The 20211-nt window shown below is 36.7% G+C and overlaps 2 protein-coding genes across 3 annotated transcripts; both read left to right on the forward strand.

Annotated features, from left to right (window-relative positions):
- Nucleotides 1–4895: 4895 nt before the first annotated feature.
- Nucleotides 4896–11914, forward strand: LOC119991617 (potassium transporter 6-like). Its single transcript, XM_038837979.1, has 8 exons — nucleotides 4896–5472; nucleotides 5716–6205; nucleotides 6361–6414; nucleotides 7419–7679; nucleotides 7767–7819; nucleotides 9308–9431; nucleotides 9524–9778; nucleotides 10815–11914. The coding sequence occupies exons 1-8, from the start codon at nucleotides 5434–5436 to the stop codon at nucleotides 11873–11875; spliced, it is 2337 nt and encodes a 778-aa protein (XP_038693907.1). The 5' UTR covers nucleotides 4896–5433; the 3' UTR covers nucleotides 11876–11914.
- Nucleotides 11915–14472: 2558 nt separating this feature from the next.
- Nucleotides 14473–19585, forward strand: LOC119992269 (probable alpha,alpha-trehalose-phosphate synthase [UDP-forming] 9). Of its 2 annotated transcripts, XM_038838969.1 has the most exons (5): nucleotides 14473–14642; nucleotides 16023–16278; nucleotides 16443–18481; nucleotides 18566–18839; nucleotides 18958–19585. In XM_038838969.1, the coding sequence occupies exons 3-5, from the start codon at nucleotides 16494–16496 to the stop codon at nucleotides 19279–19281; spliced, it is 2586 nt and encodes an 861-aa protein (XP_038694897.1). In that variant the 5' UTR covers nucleotides 14473–14642; nucleotides 16023–16278; nucleotides 16443–16493; the 3' UTR covers nucleotides 19282–19585. The 2 variants fall into 2 exon arrangements, with proteins under 2 accessions (XP_038694897.1, XP_038694896.1); XM_038838968.1 differs by lacking the exon at nucleotides 16023–16278 and having other exon boundaries at nucleotides 14474–14642.
- The last annotated feature ends 626 nt before the right edge of the window (nucleotides 19586–20211 follow it).

The following is a 20211-nucleotide window of genomic DNA, read 5'->3' on the forward strand; positions in this document are numbered from 1 at the left end:
AAATGTAGATTATAGAAAATTATTATAATAACCATATTTAATTATGGCCAAGTCAGTACTCATCTAATTTAACACCACTTTTATTTTTTATTTTTTCTCTTTCTTTCTTTCGCAATCATGTCCTAATTTCCCCCATTACTAGAACTAGAACAACACACACAATACTAAATGTACACGTCTATATAACCAATAATTCATATGCATCCACACCCACATATATCTTCATAATCTGATGTCACTTTACCCATGCTATTGTTATAGGGTTTGTGACATATCCATATAAAATAAACACATACACATACATACATACATACATACATACATACATACATATAAATTTATATATATATATATATATATATATGTTCTTTAGATTCATATAGACGTATTGATTATGTTGTGTGTAGGTTTAGTAATCAATGTGTTTCATGCAAATCGTACATTTATATATATATATATATATATGTTCTTTAGATTCATATAGACGTATTGATTATGTTGTGTGTAGGTTTAGTAATCAATGTGTTTCATGCAAATCGTACATTTAAAACATGTGGGATATTAATTGAGTTTAAGGACATAGTTTGAATAGATACATTGTATTTGGCTACAACCACTTTTTTTTTTTGGAAAAGAGGTCTAGAGACCCCAAATTTATTAATGATACAACCACATAGCTACTAGTATAATGATGGATATCTCTTACTCTTGTTGTCACGCTCTAGGCTTTGACTCAATTTATCATGTTGTCAGGTGAAAAAATTTTGTGCACGCGAGTCTGACGGCCTGATTTAAACCTACATTGGATGTGTAAAGGATGAATTTGTGTCGTTCTCGGTTTAAAAAAAAAATATTTGGCTATCTAACTTTTTCCTGTTATTTGGGTAATTATCATACATAAAAACGTTTGATTTCCATAATCCCAATTGGGTTTGATTTATTGCAACTCTATACGTACCAAAACCCAAATTGAGATAGTCAAGGTCACTAATCACTATCTTGAGTCTTAATGATTATTTATCAAAATATTGGTCATTAATTTAATTAGAGATATCGTGATCTTAAGACGATACCACTAGATTAATGTTAAAAGGGATAAAATCCCACATCGGTTGTTGAGGGGTTTGGTGTCTAGCTTATAAGCTTGCCCAAGTCTTCAACTCATTGTCCAGCCTTTTCCATGTGGATAGGCTGGGAACTGCCACAGTCCAAAGGGCTGAGATGGTGGGGAGGTTGGCTCTGGGTTGTGCCATGTGAGATTTTTCTCATGGTATTGGAGCAGGTGTGCTCGTCCCCGATAAAAAGTCCACTCGTTGGGCCTTGGGCTTTGATACCCAGTCCACGAGTGCGGGGGAGTGTTAAAAGGGATAAAATCCCACATCGTTGTTGAGGGGTTTGGTGTCTAGCTTATAAGCTTACCCAAGTCTTCAACTCATTGTCCAGCCTTTTCCATGTGGATAGGCTGGGAACTGCCACAGTCCAAAGGGCTGAGATGGTGGGGAGGCTGGCTCTGGGTTGTGCCATCGTGGGATTTTCCTCAATTAATTAGAACATGTATTAGGGTTTTAGGTTTAAAGTTTAGCTTTTATAGTTTAGGAATTTAGATTTTAGGGTTTTAAATCGTTCAAACAAAGAAGTTGTATGTGACAACTTCTTGCAAATGTGGGAGGTGGCAAGTTTAACTCTCATACCCAGTAATTTCAACGTCATTTTCTTGCATGGGTCAAAGGCTCATTGAAGGTTTTGTGGACTTAACTATCCTTTGTGAGTTTCGGTCTCTTTTTCTCCACACGGGCTTCTACCCGATTTTGCCTGTTGTCAACATGGGGTGGACTGGATTGGCCGCCCGAGTTTAGATCTGCATGAAACAAACAATTTTCCTTATGCACACTCAAATAAGAACGTCCTTAATGTAGAATAACTATATATATAGATTATATAAGATTCATATTAAGATGTAATAATACATAAACTGCAAATAATCAATAGTGCTGGATCACCTACTAAATTAGGTGAAGTAGGTTAATAAATTAAGATTTGATAAAAAGAGTGTTTAGACTGCGACATGCTACCTGAGGAATATGTAGGAGTGTATGTATGTACACAATATGTCGATCCTTGAACCACCATTAATTCTTGATTAATTAGAGATTATTTACCTAACTTTTTAGACCATGCATATGAAATATAAAGAAGTAAACTATACCCCAACTAATCATATGATTGAGGAACCTCTGGGTGCATTAGGATGAATTATTCTAGCAAATGGACCCAACTTCAATACCACATTAGCAGTTTTTTGTGATTTGTTACATATTTAAGTTGAGTGCGGCCAACCTATATGGATTAGGAAGGTCTCGAGTTCGATTTTCACTGATAACAATACTTTTGTCGCATGGATTGAGCTTTGACCTAATTTATTATGTTGTCAGGTAAGTAACTTCTGTGCTCACGGACAATGACGACTCGAGTTTAGATCCATATCGAATGTTCAAAGAGTAAATATTATGAAGTTCTTCACCCCTATCCCACTTTGACAACATCTTATTAAAAGAAAATAAAGTAAAATGTAGTGACATCCCTGGAGTTTAACGACTTTGCCAGTTGACCCATTTAGCTTTCAAATTTAACGGTTAAATTTTCCAAACAAATCAACAAATTCCTCATTAACTAACTATCGTCAATATATTGAGAATCATAAATAACTCAGATGACACTCATGTGTATGGTATCTCATAAATATCTCGAGTTTGCCTTTCCCTGTAATTAAAAAAAAAAAAGTATCGTCAATATACAAGTTAATTAACTAACGAACAAAGCACGCGATATGCACATTTTCACATTTATTTAGAGAGTTCGACTATCAAATTTGAAAAATTAAAGGGGTCTATTAGCAATTATTGTCAAAATTGAAAAATAAGACCTAAGAGAAATTTCGATATACTGAGAGGATTTAACCATCAAATTTAAAAAGTGAAAAGGCTAATAATTAACAACATATACAAAATTCAGGAGAATGTAACAAGTTGATAACACTTTTTTTTTCCTTGAAATTGTTCAGGGTAATGTAAATTACAAATATAAAAAAAAATTGTCTCCTAGCCCACCAATTTTCGACACGTGTCCAATAAGTGACATATTTAATGTACATATAATATATGGGTTTTAATTTTATGAGTCACCACCAAACAATGACTTTCGTATTTGGTTGCTAATTTATTTTACTTATCATTTTGGCCTTATTTTGGTCAAAGAGCTCAAAATGCATGGCCCATAAGTCCATTATTGCAGAGAAGATGATTTTTATTATAATTCAGATAGATATAAAAGATTCTTACGCATATATTTATTTATTTATTTTGCAGTAATTTTTTCTTATATTTTTATGCTCAATTTTTTTGGTTATTATTATATTGGCTTTTAACAAGTAAAATAATTCTTTTTATCAGGAAATAGGAACGTAATTATGGTAACTTTTTTTTTTATAAAAATATAAAAAAACAATGCTATAGGACGTAGTAGCTATAATGCAAAAATGGAACACTCAACATTTGTTGCAATAATCCCAAAGACCAAGTGATCTCGCAAGAATTTCAATGATCAATGATCTAGCTCACAAATATGATGGGGAGCTCGCTAGAATCCCAATTACAATTAGAATGCAATACTCTTGAGTTACTATTGTGTATAACTGACTCGAGCGTCGAAGTGTCATATGCTCTATCCAATGTTTGTGTTGTACCCGTAGGTTCCGCGATTCGCCATTTACGTGTACATAACATTGAATAGGAGTACATGAATTTTTTCCATGCATATAGTGTCCTGTAATGAAAGTGATTTAATTTGTGGTGTAAACATATATGATGGAGACTGAAGTTTCAAACAACTTGTCTTAATACTTACTGAACAATCTGACCAGTCCTACTTTGAAAAATACACTATAGTTCTTCAATTATATTTAGATTTGTCTGGAAAACGAAAGAAGAAGAATAAAGTTACTATCAATCAATCAATTTTAATTTAATTTTTTTTGGCTTTGGTGCTGTGAAATCTTCCCCTACATCGACTGTTTTGATATAAGTTAGATCCCACCATAAAACTAAGAGACTATAAATAAGTTTAAGGTATTTTCTTTTTAAAAAATAGTTAATATTTTGACTGAATAGTTGGAAAATAAGAAAAAAATATAGGCGATTATTTTTTTGGCCTACCGGAATGAGTTTAGTTTAATTATTTGAATTCATATCGAATGTTTAAAATATAAATTTATAGTGTATTTTTCTCGACTATCAAAAGAAAGGTATAGTTTTTGGACTCTCAAGCCACACCACATGCCGTACATAAAATTGAGTCAAAAACATTGTAGTTTGAAAATTAATCAATCTGAAAGCTCTCTTATATTTGTTTGATTATCACTTTATTAAGAACCGACAGCTGTCTAATCATGGATTTGGCTTTTCCCTTTCAAAATTATTTATTTGCCAACACAATCAAAAACAATTTTTGGAATTTTTTTGTTTGTTTGTGCATTTTTGGTTTGACGTTTATGCAAGGAATTAGCGTTAGCGTAGCTGAACCTGAATCTTTATATTTTAATGGTGAATTCATCACGATAAGTGCAAGTGAGATGTCGTGAGTTCAAGTCAGATGAATATTTTTGTTATCGCAATTTACGAGATGAGCGATTGCTTAACCCAGCATTTGTGAATGACACTCTGCGTTGTATTATCGCACTGAGTTTCGACCCATGTCTTAATTGATTTATAAAAGTTATAGGATTTTTATGTGATCCGAAATTTATCAATCAATTAAACAAAATCTTAATATTTTATGTGTTTGTGGATGTATACTATTTCAGTTACATTTTGACCCACTCGTTTTACAAACCGAATAAACTGGGCAAAGCAAGAGAGAGAGTGAGCATTCCCAATTTGGCTGCTGAAGCGTCCACCACGTTGTCACTTCACCTCCTTCGCTCCGACCCAAGGGGAGACTGGAGAATTGAATACTTAATACAAACAAAGACCCAAACATCCACTCACCAACTACACAACAAACGAGATCTTCCTCTCTATGTGCTTGCTCTGGTTCTCTATAAACCCCTCACGCAATTTGTTCTTTATTTTTTTAAAATTTTTGTGCTGTCTTTTGGTTCCGAGTTTCAGCAACTCATTACTTTTGTTTTCGTGTTATTGTTTACTTCTCGGATTGTGACCATTGAATCTGTGGTGGTTCAACTGCTGATGTATTCGCTACTCAATAAATTAGTACTCTATTGAATAAAGAAATCGGTGATCTTCGTGGGTTTCTGCGTGTCAGTCTAGTCAGTTTTCTTTGGGGGCGGCTGGATGGGGCTTTAGGAGAATGGGTATTTGTTGAATAACATTATTTTGCAGCAAAAATGGAAACTTTGAACTTCTGAGGTCAGGCATCATGGATCCAGAAACTGGGTTTTATCAAAACAAAGCTAAGGTAAATGGGTTTGTTCAACACTATGCATCCATTGACGAGTTTAATGTAAAAGGAGTTGATTTCTATTTTTTTTCCTCCTGAATATGCACTAATTTGTTCTTATAAACAAAAACCCATCTCAGCTTTTCAGTCAAATTTTTTTGCCTTTTTTGTGTGCTAATAATCTTGAATATAATTTGCTTAAATATGCAGCAATGGTTGATTCGTTGCCGGTCTTTAATCAGTTTGTTATTTTTGTTGCAGAAGGAATCGTGGAGGACAGTGTTAACGTTGGCCTATCAAAGTCTAGGCGTTGTCTATGGAGATTTGAGCACTTCACCCTTATATGTGTACAAGAACACATTTGCTGACGATATTATACATTCGGAGACAAATGAAGAGATATATGGAGTTTTGTCATGCGTTTTCTGGACTCTCACTTTGGTTCCTTTGCTCAAATACGTGTTTATAGTTCTCAGAGCTGACGATAATGGCGAAGGAGGGACTTTTGCTCTGTATTCGTTGCTGTGTCGCCACGCCCGAGTCAACTCACTGCCCAGTTGTCAGATAGCAGATGAGGAACTATACGAGTTCAAAAAGGATAGGATCAGTCCGGACCCAAAATCGAATTATTCATCAAAGTTGAAATCTTCTCTGGAGAGGCATAAGGTATTGCAGAAAATTTTGCTTCTGTTGGCTTTGATTGGAACTTGCATGGTGATTGGCGATGGTGTCCTAACACCGGCTATTTCTGGTAATTATGATTTCTTTGTTTTGTTTTGGCTCTGTTTTCTTTTCCGATTTCTTTATTATTAAAAAAGAAACTTTTTTTTGTGTGTGTTAATTTATGCGATTCTAGTAATTCCGGTTGCAACTCAGATTCATTGATCAATGGGATGGTTTCTGCAGTTTTCTCTGCGGTTTCGGGGGTTGAGCTTTCAATGGCAAAAGATCATCACAAATGTAAGGTCTTCTGCTTTGTCCTGGTTTCTATTTAAAATACTTTTATCCTTGTAGTTTGTTAATGCCTTCAAAATTATTAGTGTTATAAGTTATAATCATTGATTGTTTAAAAAGTTCAATTTGAGCTTTATTACATTCAGGACTTGCTCTGTTGCTCATGTACTAGTTGGAATTCTAGCCCTACAAGGTCAAACCACATCAATTTTGAGTGTTTGACCTAGTTTTGAGAAACACCCAGTTTTTAGCCTGAACTGTTGATTTGGCTTTCCAGAACTTTACCCGTGCCAGCTCCAACATCTTAATTTGTCATATTCTTTCCGTAACTTCTATTTTTCATGAGATTTTTGGGAGGTTAGTTATGTATATATCCCAGTAGTCATTGCACCAATTACCTCGTAACTAAGCACTACATTCTGGAGCTCATCTTTTGACCTGCCAACTGAAGTTGGAGTTGAAGTGTTAAACTGGCGTGCCTGGGTTTACGTAATTTTCAGAATCTGCCCTCACAGGCCCTTGCATATATATCTCAACCTTGGCTTCATGTTTAAATTAAAGCAATGGCAAAGTGCTTTGACTATTATAGGTCCTCATGTCCACCTAGCGGTTTCAGAGCAGAAAAATATGGATTTGGCAGATTCCTAAAGTTCCTAATGTTAGAAACTAACCTTACATATAAAAACTTCTAAGAGTCGAAACTTTGAGCTTTTTCTTATCTAGCCTTTTTTCACTTGTATGGTTCACTTTCAATTTTAGATAAGTGGCCCGTAGGCGGCTTGGAGGGGGCATTGTTTTCTGTTGGGTGAGCTGGATGCAGGACTAGGAAAATTCCAACATTGGTGCCGCTCTTTTAGTTGTTCTCTATTATTGATTGCTTTCTTGTCCAGATTTTACGTACGACTTTTTACTTGCATTAGTAAATTGAATTGTTTGAGAGTTTCTTCTTTTGCTACTGTAAATGTTGTGCTCTTAGCTTTATGGCCTCTTGAAACTTGGTAATTTTGCAGACATTGAAGTTCCTGTTTCATGCATCATTTTGATTGGCTTGTTTGCCCTTCAACATTATGGGACCCACAGGGTTGGATTTTTGTTTGCCCCAGTAGTCGTACTATGGCTTTTGTGCATCAGTGCCATTGGTTTATATAATATTGTGCACTGGAACCCTCACGTTTATCAAGCCCTATCTCCATATTACATTTACAAATTTCTGAGGAAAACACAGAGAGGAGGTTGGATGTCGTTGGGTGGAATTTTACTGTGTATAACAGGTACATAGATAGTACATTTGATTTTTCATCCTTTAATCAACAAGTATGTTATTTTGTATGTCACTCATAAACGATTAATTATTCCAGGTTCAGAAGCTATGTTTGCCGATCTTGGCCACTTTTCACAATTATCAATCAAGGTATATCTTGTATACTCAAGTTGAAGTTTCTTCCCTAAAATAGGTGAGTGTGGAAGTCTTGACTGTCTAGTGAGGAGGAGAATTCAAATTCCTGTCTGGTATTAGGCGTGATGGTGAGGAGCTTCAGCACTTTACCTAGTGGTTCTCTCTGGTGTGCCTGTTATATTGTTGACCAATAAACCTACAAAGGTTTTCTTGTGTTTCTAAATTGAGGAACGTGGATTCCATGTGTGTGCCACCTACTCGGTTCATTGTTTCTAAATTGAGCGAACTAAGGTGTTGTGAAGCTTGTACATGTGGATACTGGAGTAATAGAAGCAGTGATAGATGCATCCTACTTATATTTACTGTCTGTTGTTGGAAACAAAAATTTAAAACCATGCTTTCAACTTCCTGGTCATCACCTCCTATGCTATTCATTCCTATTAAAGTTACACTCTTCCCTGTTATGATCCTTCCCTCTCTTATCTTTTGCATCCATTTCCCTCTCAGTCTCTCTCCTCTTTTTAGTAGATCTTATTTGAATTTTCAAAACTCGTTGTAGTGCGGCACCGATATCTCAACATGGCACATGTGCACTCGAGTTCATTCACATGTCCCAAAAACTTTCTCAGCATTAAGATTCCTGCTGAACATATTAACTGACATGATTAAACTTTTTGAATGAAGCTGATTTCAGTGTAAAGATAACATGTCTTTTTTTCCCCCTTACCTTTTCCTTTCTTCAGTTTTTGTCAATCGTTGAATTGTATATATTTTTTGCGAAGAAAGGCTATCCCATCGGGACTTTTTTATAAACATTTCCATTTGGTTACCAAATGTTTTTCTGGTTCACTAAAGCAGTTTTCATTCTTTTACCTGCAATGGTTGAAGCAATTGATTTATGTTTAGCTACTATCATGCACTTTGCTTGGCATTTTATTTCTTAAGTTCTACAAATCACTCCATGAAAATAATATGTTTGACTATGTCAACCTAGCTCTTTAGTGTTTGCTGGTTGCTACTCTGTTTATTTGACCATTCTCGGGAGTATTTTCTTCTGCTGTTGGAAGGAGTTAATTTCTTTGAACTTGGAGACTTTTGGTTTGATTCTCAGCTGATGCAATCTTCGATTTAAAATGATGAGTGGTTTGCGCCTAACTGCTAGTATCCGGGTTTTCCTCTGCAGAGATTGTGTTCAATGTTGGCTCAAGACATTCCAAGTTCTTTAAAAAAAAAAAGATTCAATTTTTTGACTTAAAGAACGATCATTTTGCTAAAAGAACGTCTTTGCTTAAAGCATACTCGACATTTTTTACAATGTTTTTTGATTGTTAAGTTTATGGTAGTGGGGTTCTTGAATCTTTATTATGATCTTTCTTACATTGCAATGGCAAAGGTTGGGCCAGAGAGAATAACAGTTACTCTAGTTTTAAATGTAAAATACTGAAGCTAATATTTTGATTAGAAAATGATAGCTTTTTCTGATGGGCATTAACATTTATGCAGATAGCATTCACATCTTTGGTTTACCCGTCCTTAATTCTTGCCTACATGGGGCAAGCTGCTTATCTGTCTCGGCATCATATTGTTGATGGCGATTACCGAATTGGATTCTATGTATCTGTACCAGGTAGGTACCTTTAAAGTTTTATTTGTGGAGGTTATATCATTGACTATTAGCAGCTTTTAACTGATTGAAGATGTGCCACGTTATTCTTCCAGAAAAATTAAGATGGCCTGTTCTGGTCATAGCCATCCTTGCTGCAGTTGTGGGAAGCCAAGCCATCATTACCGGAACCTTTTCTATCATCAAACAATGCTCTGCACTGGGTTGCTTCCCAAAAGTTACAATAGTCCACACATCATCCAGAATCCATGGTCAGATCTATATCCCAGATATTAACTGGATCTTGATGGTGTTGTGCTTGGCTGTGACAATTGGTTTTAGAGACACAAAGCGCTTGGGTAATGCCTCAGGTATAAAAATTAATATGATAACTTCACTCAATGTATCTTTTATCTTTCGCAATATTTACCATTCTAATGGGGTGCGATGTATATTTCACTCGCTTCTTGTGCTTGTGGCTTGATAAAGTAGGCAAGTGTCGTTGTGAGGTGGAGTGTCTTATTAAGAGGTATCTTGCGCTTCAGTCCAATCCTCATACATTTTTCTTTTGTGAGAACCATGAAAGTACCCACAACAGATGTAAAATCGCTCTGGACCTACTTCTGTATGGCAATTGGCAACAGTAGGCTATTTCCGTAGCTGAAAATTTGTCATAAATCCAGATCGAATAAGGTGATAATCTTTGGGAGATCCTTTGGAAATAAGTTTAACCATGTGAAGTTGATGCTCAGATCAATATATCAGACATCACTCAAGTATGTAGAAGGTCTGCCTATTGCATAAAGGTCAACGTCTCCAGGTTGGCCATAATGCAGAAGTTTTCCTTGTTTGTTAGGGTTAGCAAGAAAAAGAGATGCTATCAAGTTTTCGAAGTAATCATATAGGTGGTAATTGTTCACGCAGCATGTTTTCTGAGTCATGATGTGCATGCCCTTATACTTGATCTGGCTTGCTTAAACTTTCCCTCTTAAACTGGCTTTTGCTAGAGAAGAAATGTGAATGCATGATGCGTCTATTAAGTCCAGCAAAAAGATAACTGTAAGCTTAACAATGAGGTTTCCTCCAAATAAGTATTTGAGATAGAGAGAGATTGAAAGTATTCAGAATAACAGCAACCTGTTCCTTGATAGAAAGAAACTCCTAATTCGGTATAAATTTGTCATGATTTCGAAGGTGTCAAAATTTCAGTAGTTGTGAGATTTCTTATAAGCACTGCCACAAATATCTGTTTCTGAAAATAGCAGCTGATGGTTGATAGAAATAAAATAGTTGCGCTTTTAATCTCGTTCCCCTACCCCGTTGGTGCACCCATCTCTAAGCTCTAAGAAGTCCTTTGCTGCATTCAAAAATACCTTTATTCTTAATTTTTTGCTCATTGTGAAACAGGTTTGGCAGTTATTACAGTTATGCTGGTCACCACGTGCTTGATGTCTTTGGTTATTGTCCTATGCTGGCACAAGAGTGTCTTCCTTGCTTTATGCTTTGTGTTCTTTTTTGGTACAATTGAGGCTCTCTACTTCTCGGCTTCTCTTATAAAGTTTCTTGAAGGGGCCTGGGTACCGATTGCCCTTGCATTCATCTTCCTAATCATCATGTGCGTCTGGCACTATGGAACACTTAAAAAGTACGAATTTGATGTCCAGAACAAGGTGTCCCTCCAATGGCTGCTTAGCTTGGGTCCAAGTCTTGGTATCGTACGAGTCCCAGGCATCGGTCTTGTGCACACTGAGCTTGTGTCTGGAATCCCAGCCATCTTCTCTCACTTTGTCACAAATCTTCCAGCATTCCATCAGGTCCTGGTCTTCCTCTGCATCAAGTCCGTCCCAGTTCCACATGTTAGACCTGATGAACGTTTCCTAATCGGACATATTGGCCCCAGAGAGTATCGACTCTATAGGTGCATCGTACGATATGGATATCGCGATGTTCACATGGATGACATGGAGTTTGAGAAAGACCTCGTGTGCAGCATAGCTGAGTTCATCCGCTCGGGGAGCATCCACTGCAGCGGTGCAAATCATGATTTGGTAAAGGAAGAAGACAAATTGACAGTGGTCGGGACATGTTCCACTCACACAGACGGAATTCAAATGAGCGAGGAAAACACCGACAAAATAGAGTCGGTGGGCACGTCGGAGCTGGTGGAGATTCGATCACCGCCCTCTATCCAACAAAGAAAAAAGGTGAGATTTATCTTACCAGATAGCCCAAAGATCGACAGGGTAGCACAGGAAGAGTTGCGGGAACTTGTGGAAGCTAGGGAAGCCGGGATTGCTTACATACTAGGGCACTCATACATGAGAGCAAAGCAAGGGTCTAGCATGATTAAGAAGTTTGTAATAAGTTACGGATATGAATTCTTGAGGAGAAACAGTAGAGCAGCAACATATGCCCTGAGTGTGCCTCATGCATCCACACTGGAAGTGGGGATGGCTTACCATGTTTAAACAGTTTTGGTTATACAATTTCTGTATCATGTTTTTTTTTTTTTTTTTTTTTCTTTTGTATAATACATGTGAAGCAAAAGTTCGGGTTAATATTACTTTTACAGTCATCGAAAGATTGATCGCGTTTCAATTCAGTAGTTGAATGCTTTTAAGTTGGGATAAACTTTTTGCGGATTTTTTCACAACCATGTCAATACCACACACTGAGAGAATTAGATAGAAGAAGACTTCTCCAACCAAACTATATTGCGAAAATTCAGCAAAGATTGTTCAATCGAAACTCTCTTTTAAATACCCGACAAGACGACAAACCAATTTCTTCCGTCTAAAACTCGTCCAACGTCAAAGTTTCCTCTCCAAAAATTAGGGACTAGTCCACTAGTCGACCAACATTCAACCAGTGAATATTTACCTTAAAGCCCTTCAAAAATAAATTTATTTTTTTAAAAAAATCGGTGCGGCCAATATATGCGGTCCGAATGTTCCATTGGCGGGGACCACTTTCTCCCATAGTTTTTAAACCATATCCGACTATCGAACTGTCAAAATTGAAGGGTCAAGAATTTCGAGGTTAAACCGTTTGAAGGAGGTTGAACCTTAATTTTTAATAAATAATAAATGTTTATAGTTTAATAGTTATATACTATATAACTTCAACCTTAATTTTTCTACAAAAATTTACTAAATTCTATAACAATGAGCAAATCAAATAAACAATTCATAAACCAAACATAAAATCCAAATTCCAAATACAAAGTTGCAAATAAACAATCAACAATGAAGGTAAATTACATATTTGGCCTCAAAATTCATTAACAAAAATAAAATATTATTTGTTTTTAAGTCATTTTACAGTACATGCGAGTTTTCTTTTAACTCGTTGAGTCACGGTTTGTACGGTTTTTTGAGTTAACTCATGGTTTGATATGAGTTAATGCACAAACGATCTTTTTTCAATAAAAAACCGTAAAGATTGTTGATTCGCGGGTTTGGACGCACCGATCCGGTTTAAAAACTATGCTTTACCCACGAGTCAAGCAGTAATCGGATAAACCGGGCCCCACATTTATTTTTATTTTTTTCCCAGACGTGGAGGGCATGTGCAAGGGAGGGAGTCCGGGTCCCACACAAGTTGGTGGCGGCCCTCGTGGACGAGGAGAATGGAATGAGAGATGTTGAAACTTGAAAGTTAAGATAAGGAACAGTCGTCGTCTTTTTTGGGAGGAAAATTCCTTGCCGACCAGATTTTTCTTTATCATCGGCAAAAAGTTTTAAATTGACTTGAGAGTTACATGTGGCGGATGCCTATTGACTCGCTGACTCGAAAGTAAAAAATAACATCACAGCGGGACCTGCCGCCACTCTTAATTTTTATTTTCCGTCTTTGTTTATATTTAAAAAAAAGATTTTCTCGGGAACCAAACGCAATCCCTGACCTTTGTGTTAGCTGGCCTGTCATTTATAAGGTACAGCTCATCTCATCCACTTATCGGTGGCAACAACTAATTGGCTACTCGCTCTCGTTTTTACCCACTCTTTACAATTTATTTACATCCTTATCCTTTTACATCATTAACAAAGTTATCATGTCCAATGGCAAAAAGGTCAAACAAAGGTTTTCTCTTCACAAGTTTATGTTTTATTTGCGTATTTGACCATTTGTCACTGCATGTACTGATGAAACGACAACGTTGCATTTGGTTTCCTTTAGGCGGATTCCTTACTTTTCTTTTGTAATCAGTGCATCAAATATTTTTTTTTATTAATCCAAACGAGTTGCAATAAACTATGAATTAGGGAGACTAATCCTTGATTATGTACATCTTACCTTAGTTTGTCGATTAAAGAAATGAACAAATGTGCGAGCGTTATAGTGCATAAAGGTGATCATATATACTAGGTAGAGGATAATATTATTTATTTGGATCGTAGTGTTCTTTGACCACCTAATTAAATAAATTAATAGGTGTTAATTAGGCTAACCAAACTATGACCACCTAATTAAACAAATTAATAGGTGTTAATTAGGCTAACCAAACTACCCCTACAACAAGAATTATCCCATTCCCCATAATCAAACAATACATAATTTACGCAATTGACCTCACCTAACTCCATCACATTCTTGGTAATTTATCCTTAATTTAATTTATATTCCATAGGCCATTACAAGTCAATTTAAATGATATTTGGTTTTTTTTCTTTTATCAAGAATAATCATAGACCTTTGTTCTTTATAAATTTTTAGGTATTTTAATTGTCTCTTTTTTTTCTCAATTATATAGATAAGGTATAAGTTTTTATAATTAAGAAATATCACAAAGATATTAATAAGATAATATTTGCCTTACAAAAAAAGAAGAAGATGATACTTAAATTTGAATACATATATGGAAAATAAATTAAATAACATTATGAGGAAATGCCGTCAAAGGGTGTTTTGGTCAATTCAGTTAACGGAGTTCAGTGTTGAAAACAAGAAACGTGATCCAAAAACCAAAACCATGGGGTGGGGTTAGAATCTAACTGCAGTTAAAAAAATCGTGTCTATCCAAATAAAAGATAAATGTACTACTACTCGTCTTTTTGTAGATTTGAAAAATATTTGTTTCTTTCATCCTTTATTCTTTATTTCATTTCCTCTTAATTGAAAATCCGACACAGCCTCCATCTCTATCTCTCTAGACTTTCCGTCCGACCTGATCATCGGAGCACGCCGGATTCGTGACGGACGAGCTTCTTCTAAGCCTGATTGTTACCGTTTCTGGTAAATCTTTTGAACTTTTGAACGTTGGAAGTTTTTCGTTCTTTCGTTGATCCGCTGTTAACTCGGTTACGTTTTCTGATTGTTGATTAAACGAGGGAAATGAAAGGAATATCGTTGTGTTTCGGTTGCTTCCTTGCGATGCAACTGTTGCATAGCATAGAGACGAATTCTCGTTAATAGAGATATTTAGTTTTTTTATTCTTTAAAGCATTTTTTGTTCTTATTTTTCCTTTTTTTGGGCATAGTGGAGTAAATGACTGTTGTTATTTAAATATGTTGATTGGAAATCAGTTTGGATTTATTTTGGAGTGGAGAGACACTTGTAAATCCGTTAGTTTTGTGTATGCAATTACGTACACGTTTTCAGGGCTAAGGTGTAGGCTCTAGAGTCTAGATTTACTATCGGTGTGTACGTTTCATTGCTAGTTATGTTGTTTTGTGCAGTATATCAATGTCTTTTATTGATGTTTGAAGTAATTTAAAGACTTTGCTTGTTGGTTCTTTAATTCTGGAGTTAAGCTCTACTGTTTATATCTTATGAGACTAAATATAGATACAAGGGAAGTTGTTTTACCATGAAAGCTAAATCAGGGTGCGAATAGAATGTGAAAAAGAAAAGACTAATTGTGATGACCCAAATGATGTTTTAGGATGAAGCGGAACTTATATACATTAAGTGAAAAACACCCATTCGCTGTCCGCTAGCAAACAATGGTTGAATGGCATAAGTTGCCACTTATTCATCTTTGACAAACTGTTTCTGGATAAGTGGATGAGTTTTTCCAGTTGGTATTGCCACTCATTTTTCTTGAAAATTTTCCCTGGAAATTATTTTATTTTTTTTATACCCTTCGAATTTCATTTTCATGTGAAATATCTATGAAATCAACCATTGTCCCATTTCTTTCAACCCAAGCCTATCTGGGTTGTGTATGGCAGTACCTACGTGGTGTCTTATTAATCTATTTCCCTTTCTTTACGACTCAAATATATATATGAAAACGAGTGCAATACATATTACAATAGTAGTGGTTTTGTAATTATATGGAGTTTGTTAGGCTTTTCCTATTCTGCAATACCCTAGTATACTCATGGGATTAATGCCATTTGGACTTGTTTGGTTTTGAGCTAGTCTGTTTTTCTAAAGGCATGGCTGTGTTTAGAGCTTAACTCAGTTGGGTTTGCTGGGAATTTCAATTTGACGAATGGCATGTACTGCCTCCAAGCGAGATGTTTGGTTTTGTGTGATTTCTTTTAGTAAGTATTTGTTTCCTTTTTTTGGTAAGTGGTTGTGTGTGATTGATATCATACAGATTTAGGTTTTTTTTGTAGATTGTATATGACTCTCCTTTTAGTTGCTAATGAAAGCAAAGTTTCCAGTTTACTTTCAGTTTTATACATTATGATGGAATCCCACTTTCGTATCAAACCCAACTAATAATGCTGGTTTGCAAATTTCTGCTGCTCAAGAGACGAGCAACCACTCTAAATGCCCTCTTTGTGGACTTCATAACCATTGCTCTATTGCTGGGCCATCTGATTGCTTTGGTATCCTTTTCTGCCGCCTTAATTGATGTCCACTACTGCACAGTTATACAAGTTAATCATCACTGTTGCTCACAATTTGGAAATCATGGTAAATGCATAACATCTTGTTCTTCTTATATCCAATCAGCTGAAGGAGGAAATTATAATACCTAACTTACAACCTGATACATGTATTATAATTTATGTCTGAATGAGAAATGTGGTTATTCTTTGAAAGGACTTTTATGATGTGGCCTCATTTTTCTTTTGTAGGTTTGCTGGTCTATGTGTTTCTGTATGACTTGCTAGAATATTTATTTTCTAATGGCATCAAGATCATGTGCAAACTTTCTACACTTGGCCTCTGGTAACCTGTTGGATATGCCTCAAACTCCAAGGGCTCTTCCACGGGTGATGACTGTGCCTGGAATTATATCTGACTTGGATGATAATGGCAGTAACGATGGTGATTCTGATGTCTCTTCATCTATTGGCCGTGAGAGGAAAATCATTGTTGCTAATATGTTACCTCTGCATGCTAGAAAGGATTCAGAAAGTGGCAAATGGTGCTTCACTCTGGATGAGGATTCTCTCTTATTACAATTAAAGGATGGCTTTTCTTCTGAAAAAGAGTTTATTTATGTTGGGTCTCTCAAGGCCGATGTAGATGCTAGTGAACAGGAGGTAGTTGCCCGGCAATTGCTGGAGGATTTCAATTGTGTACCTACATTCTTACCTCAGGACTTGCAGAGGAAGTTCTACCAAGGGTTTTGTAAACAACAGCTATGGCCTCTCTTTCACTACATGCTCCCCATGTGCTCTAACCGTGGTGATCGCTTTGATCGTTCTCTTTGGCGGGCTTATGTTTCTGCAAACAAAATTTTTTCTGACAAAGTCATGGAAGTAATTAACCCGGAGGATGATTGTGTTTGGGTTCAGGATTATCACCTAATGGTTCTTCCAACATTTTTGAGAAAACGTTATAATCGTGTTAAGCTTGGATTCTTCCTCCACAGTCCATTTCCTTCATCAGAAATATATCGAACATTACCTGTTAGAGATGAACTTTTGAGGGGACTGCTGAATTGCGATCTTATTGGTTTTCATACATTTGATTATGCCCGACACTTCCTGTCGTGCTGCAGCAGAATGCTTGGCCTGGATTATGAATCGAAGCGTGGTCACATAGGACTTGATTACTTCGGCCGCACAGTCTATATAAAAATTCTACCTGTAGGCATTCATATGGGCCGACTTGAATCTGTACTGACTCTTCCTTCTACATCTGCAAAAGTGAAGGAGATTAAAGATCAGTTCAATGGGAAAAAGATAATTCTTGGTATTGATGACATGGACATATTCAAAGGAATCAGTCTGAAACTTATGGCCATGGAGCATCTTCTGCAGCAGCATCCAAAATTTCAGGGAAAGGTGGTACTTGTTCAAATTGTTAACCCTGCAAGGGGTTCGGGCAAAGATATCCAGGAAGCGAGGAATGAAACTTATTCAACTGCCAGAAGGATTAATGAGGCTTACGGTTCGCCAGACTATGAGCCTGTGGTTCTTATTGATCGTCCAGTTCCTCGTTATGAGAAGAGTGCATATTATGCTGCAGCAGAATGTTGCATCGTGAATGCTGTGAGGGATGGGATGAACTTGGTCCCTTACAAGTATGTTGTTTGCAGGCAGGGAACTTCCCAAATGGATGAAGCTATGGGTGTTAAATCTGATGCTCCTCGCACAAGCATGCTTGTTGTCTCTGAATTCATTGGTTGCTCACCCTCTTTAAGTGGAGCAATTAGAGTAAATCCTTGGGACATTGATGCTGTAGCTGATGCCTTAAGTTCAGCGATCACCATGAATGATTCGGAGAAGCAATTGCGGCATGAGAAACACTATCGTTATGTCAGTACTCATGATGTGGCTTATTGGGCACGTAGCTTTATGCAGGATTTGGAGCGAGCCTGCCAAAATCATTATAGAAAAAGGTGCTGGGGTATCGGTTGGGGCCTCGCGTTCAGAGTTGTATCACTTTCTCCCAGTTTTAGGAGGTTGTCAGTTGACCATATTGTTTCAGCGTATAAAAGGACCAATAGAAGAGCCATTTTTTTGGACTATGATGGAACTCTTGTTCCCCAAACTTCCATTATTAAAACCCCCAGCCCTGAGGTCATCTCTGTTCTGAGAACTTTGAGCAGTGATCCAAAGAACACTGTGTTTATTGTCAGCGGAAGAGGGAGAAGTTCATTGAGTGAATGGCTTGACCCATGCGAGGCACTAGGAATAGCAGCTGAGCATGGTTACTTCATTAGGTACATCATTAATATGTTTCTGTCTGTTTATCTTGTAATTTCGGATGTTTTGGAAGAGACTAAAGCCTTTCTTTGTTCTTGCAGGTGGGATAAAAGCTCAGAGTGGGAGACCATTTCTGTGGCAGCTGATCTTGATTGGAAAGAGATTGTGGAGCCTGTGATGAGATCATACACAGAAGCAACTGATGGCTCCAATATAGAGGTTAAAGAGAGTGCTTTGGTATGGCATCATCAAGATGCCGACCCTGACTTTGGTTCCTGCCAAGCAAAGGAGTTGCTGGATCATCTTGAAAATGTACTTGCAAATGAACCAGCAGTTGTTAAAAGGGGTCAGGATATTGTTGAAGTTAAGCCACAGGTACACGTTCTCATATTCCTGTTATATTTTCTTTGAAGCGGTAGATATGCATATCTATACATGGTCTGTTCCGCATTGATAGTGAAGCAACTTTCTCATTTTTTCTTGAAATATGCAGGGTGTGAGCAAAGGACTTGTTGCTGAAAAAGTTCTTTTGAGAAAGGTTGAGAGTGGGAGACCGCCTGATTTTGTGATGTGCATTGGTGATGATAGGTCTGACGAAGACATGTTTGAGAAAATACTAAGTACAGTCTCTAGTCCATCCCTCCCAGAATCTCCAGAGATCTTTGCCTGCACTGTTGGGCGAAAGCCAAGCAAAGCCAAGTATTATCTTGATGATACTGGTGATGTTGTAAAATTGCTTCAAGGCCTCGCAACTGCTCCAAGTCTAAAACCCAAGCATCTTACACAGATACAGGTTTCCTTTGAGAGTGCCATTTAAGTTTGTTCATCGATCATAACTTGACTGATGCATAATGGAACCATGCCAGTGCAATTCTGATTCATGTCTGAAGCAATTACCTTGACTGGAAGTAATTGTGGTGGGTTTGCTAGGATTCTGGTGGACATGATGACGATTCTTGTTCTTTGTACATGGCGGCATTGATAAATTGTTGATATTATGTGGTGCGTGCCAGCGAGCCTGAATTTGGAAGTTTATATGTGGCCTTTTATTCAATGATTGGGAGGTGCCATTAACTTGTATAGGTACACTCTCCTTTTCTTAATACATGATCAGTTCTTAACTTGTTTAGATGACAAACAATGTGAAGAACGAAGAATCCCAGAAAAAGGCAAAAAAGAGGACTGGTCGGTGAGCATATTTTAGGGTTATTTTTTTTCTTCCATTGTGAAAAACAAACCACTGAAAAAACAGTGGAAGCAGTTACATCATGACCGACCATCTTGTTCCTCCTCCCAAAATATCCAGAGATAGAAGCAAAAGAACCATAGCTAGGGAAAATATTGCTTTGTTACAAAATGTTTTTTAATAAGTAAATTGTAACGACTTTTTGTTCATCTCTGGCAAATAATGTATTAATAAGATGGTAATCAGATATTAGGTAAAAGTGGGATAGGGTTCTTCTGCTGTTTCACATGGCCGCACGGCAAGTGACAAGTGAAAACATATTCTTGGGGTTGAGATTGGCTTTATCAGGCCCAGCCTGGGTCCAGATTGCATCTTTAGTTTGAGCTTTTAAACAACCATCTTTCCCCAAAACTTTAAAGCATTCAAACAAAAAACTTGAGCTTTTATTATTGAAAAGATTACTGCTCTAATAACTATTATTTGTGATTCAACAAAGTTTTTGAGGGATGTAGTAGTACTTTCAGTGTTCGTTGATATCAATAGGTGTTTAGTTGGTGTCGG

The sequence above is a fragment of the Tripterygium wilfordii genome, chromosome 22 (genome assembly GCF_013401445.1).
Source record: "Tripterygium wilfordii isolate XIE 37 chromosome 22, ASM1340144v1, whole genome shotgun sequence".
NCBI lineage: Eukaryota > Viridiplantae > Streptophyta > Magnoliopsida > Celastrales > Celastraceae > Tripterygium > Tripterygium wilfordii.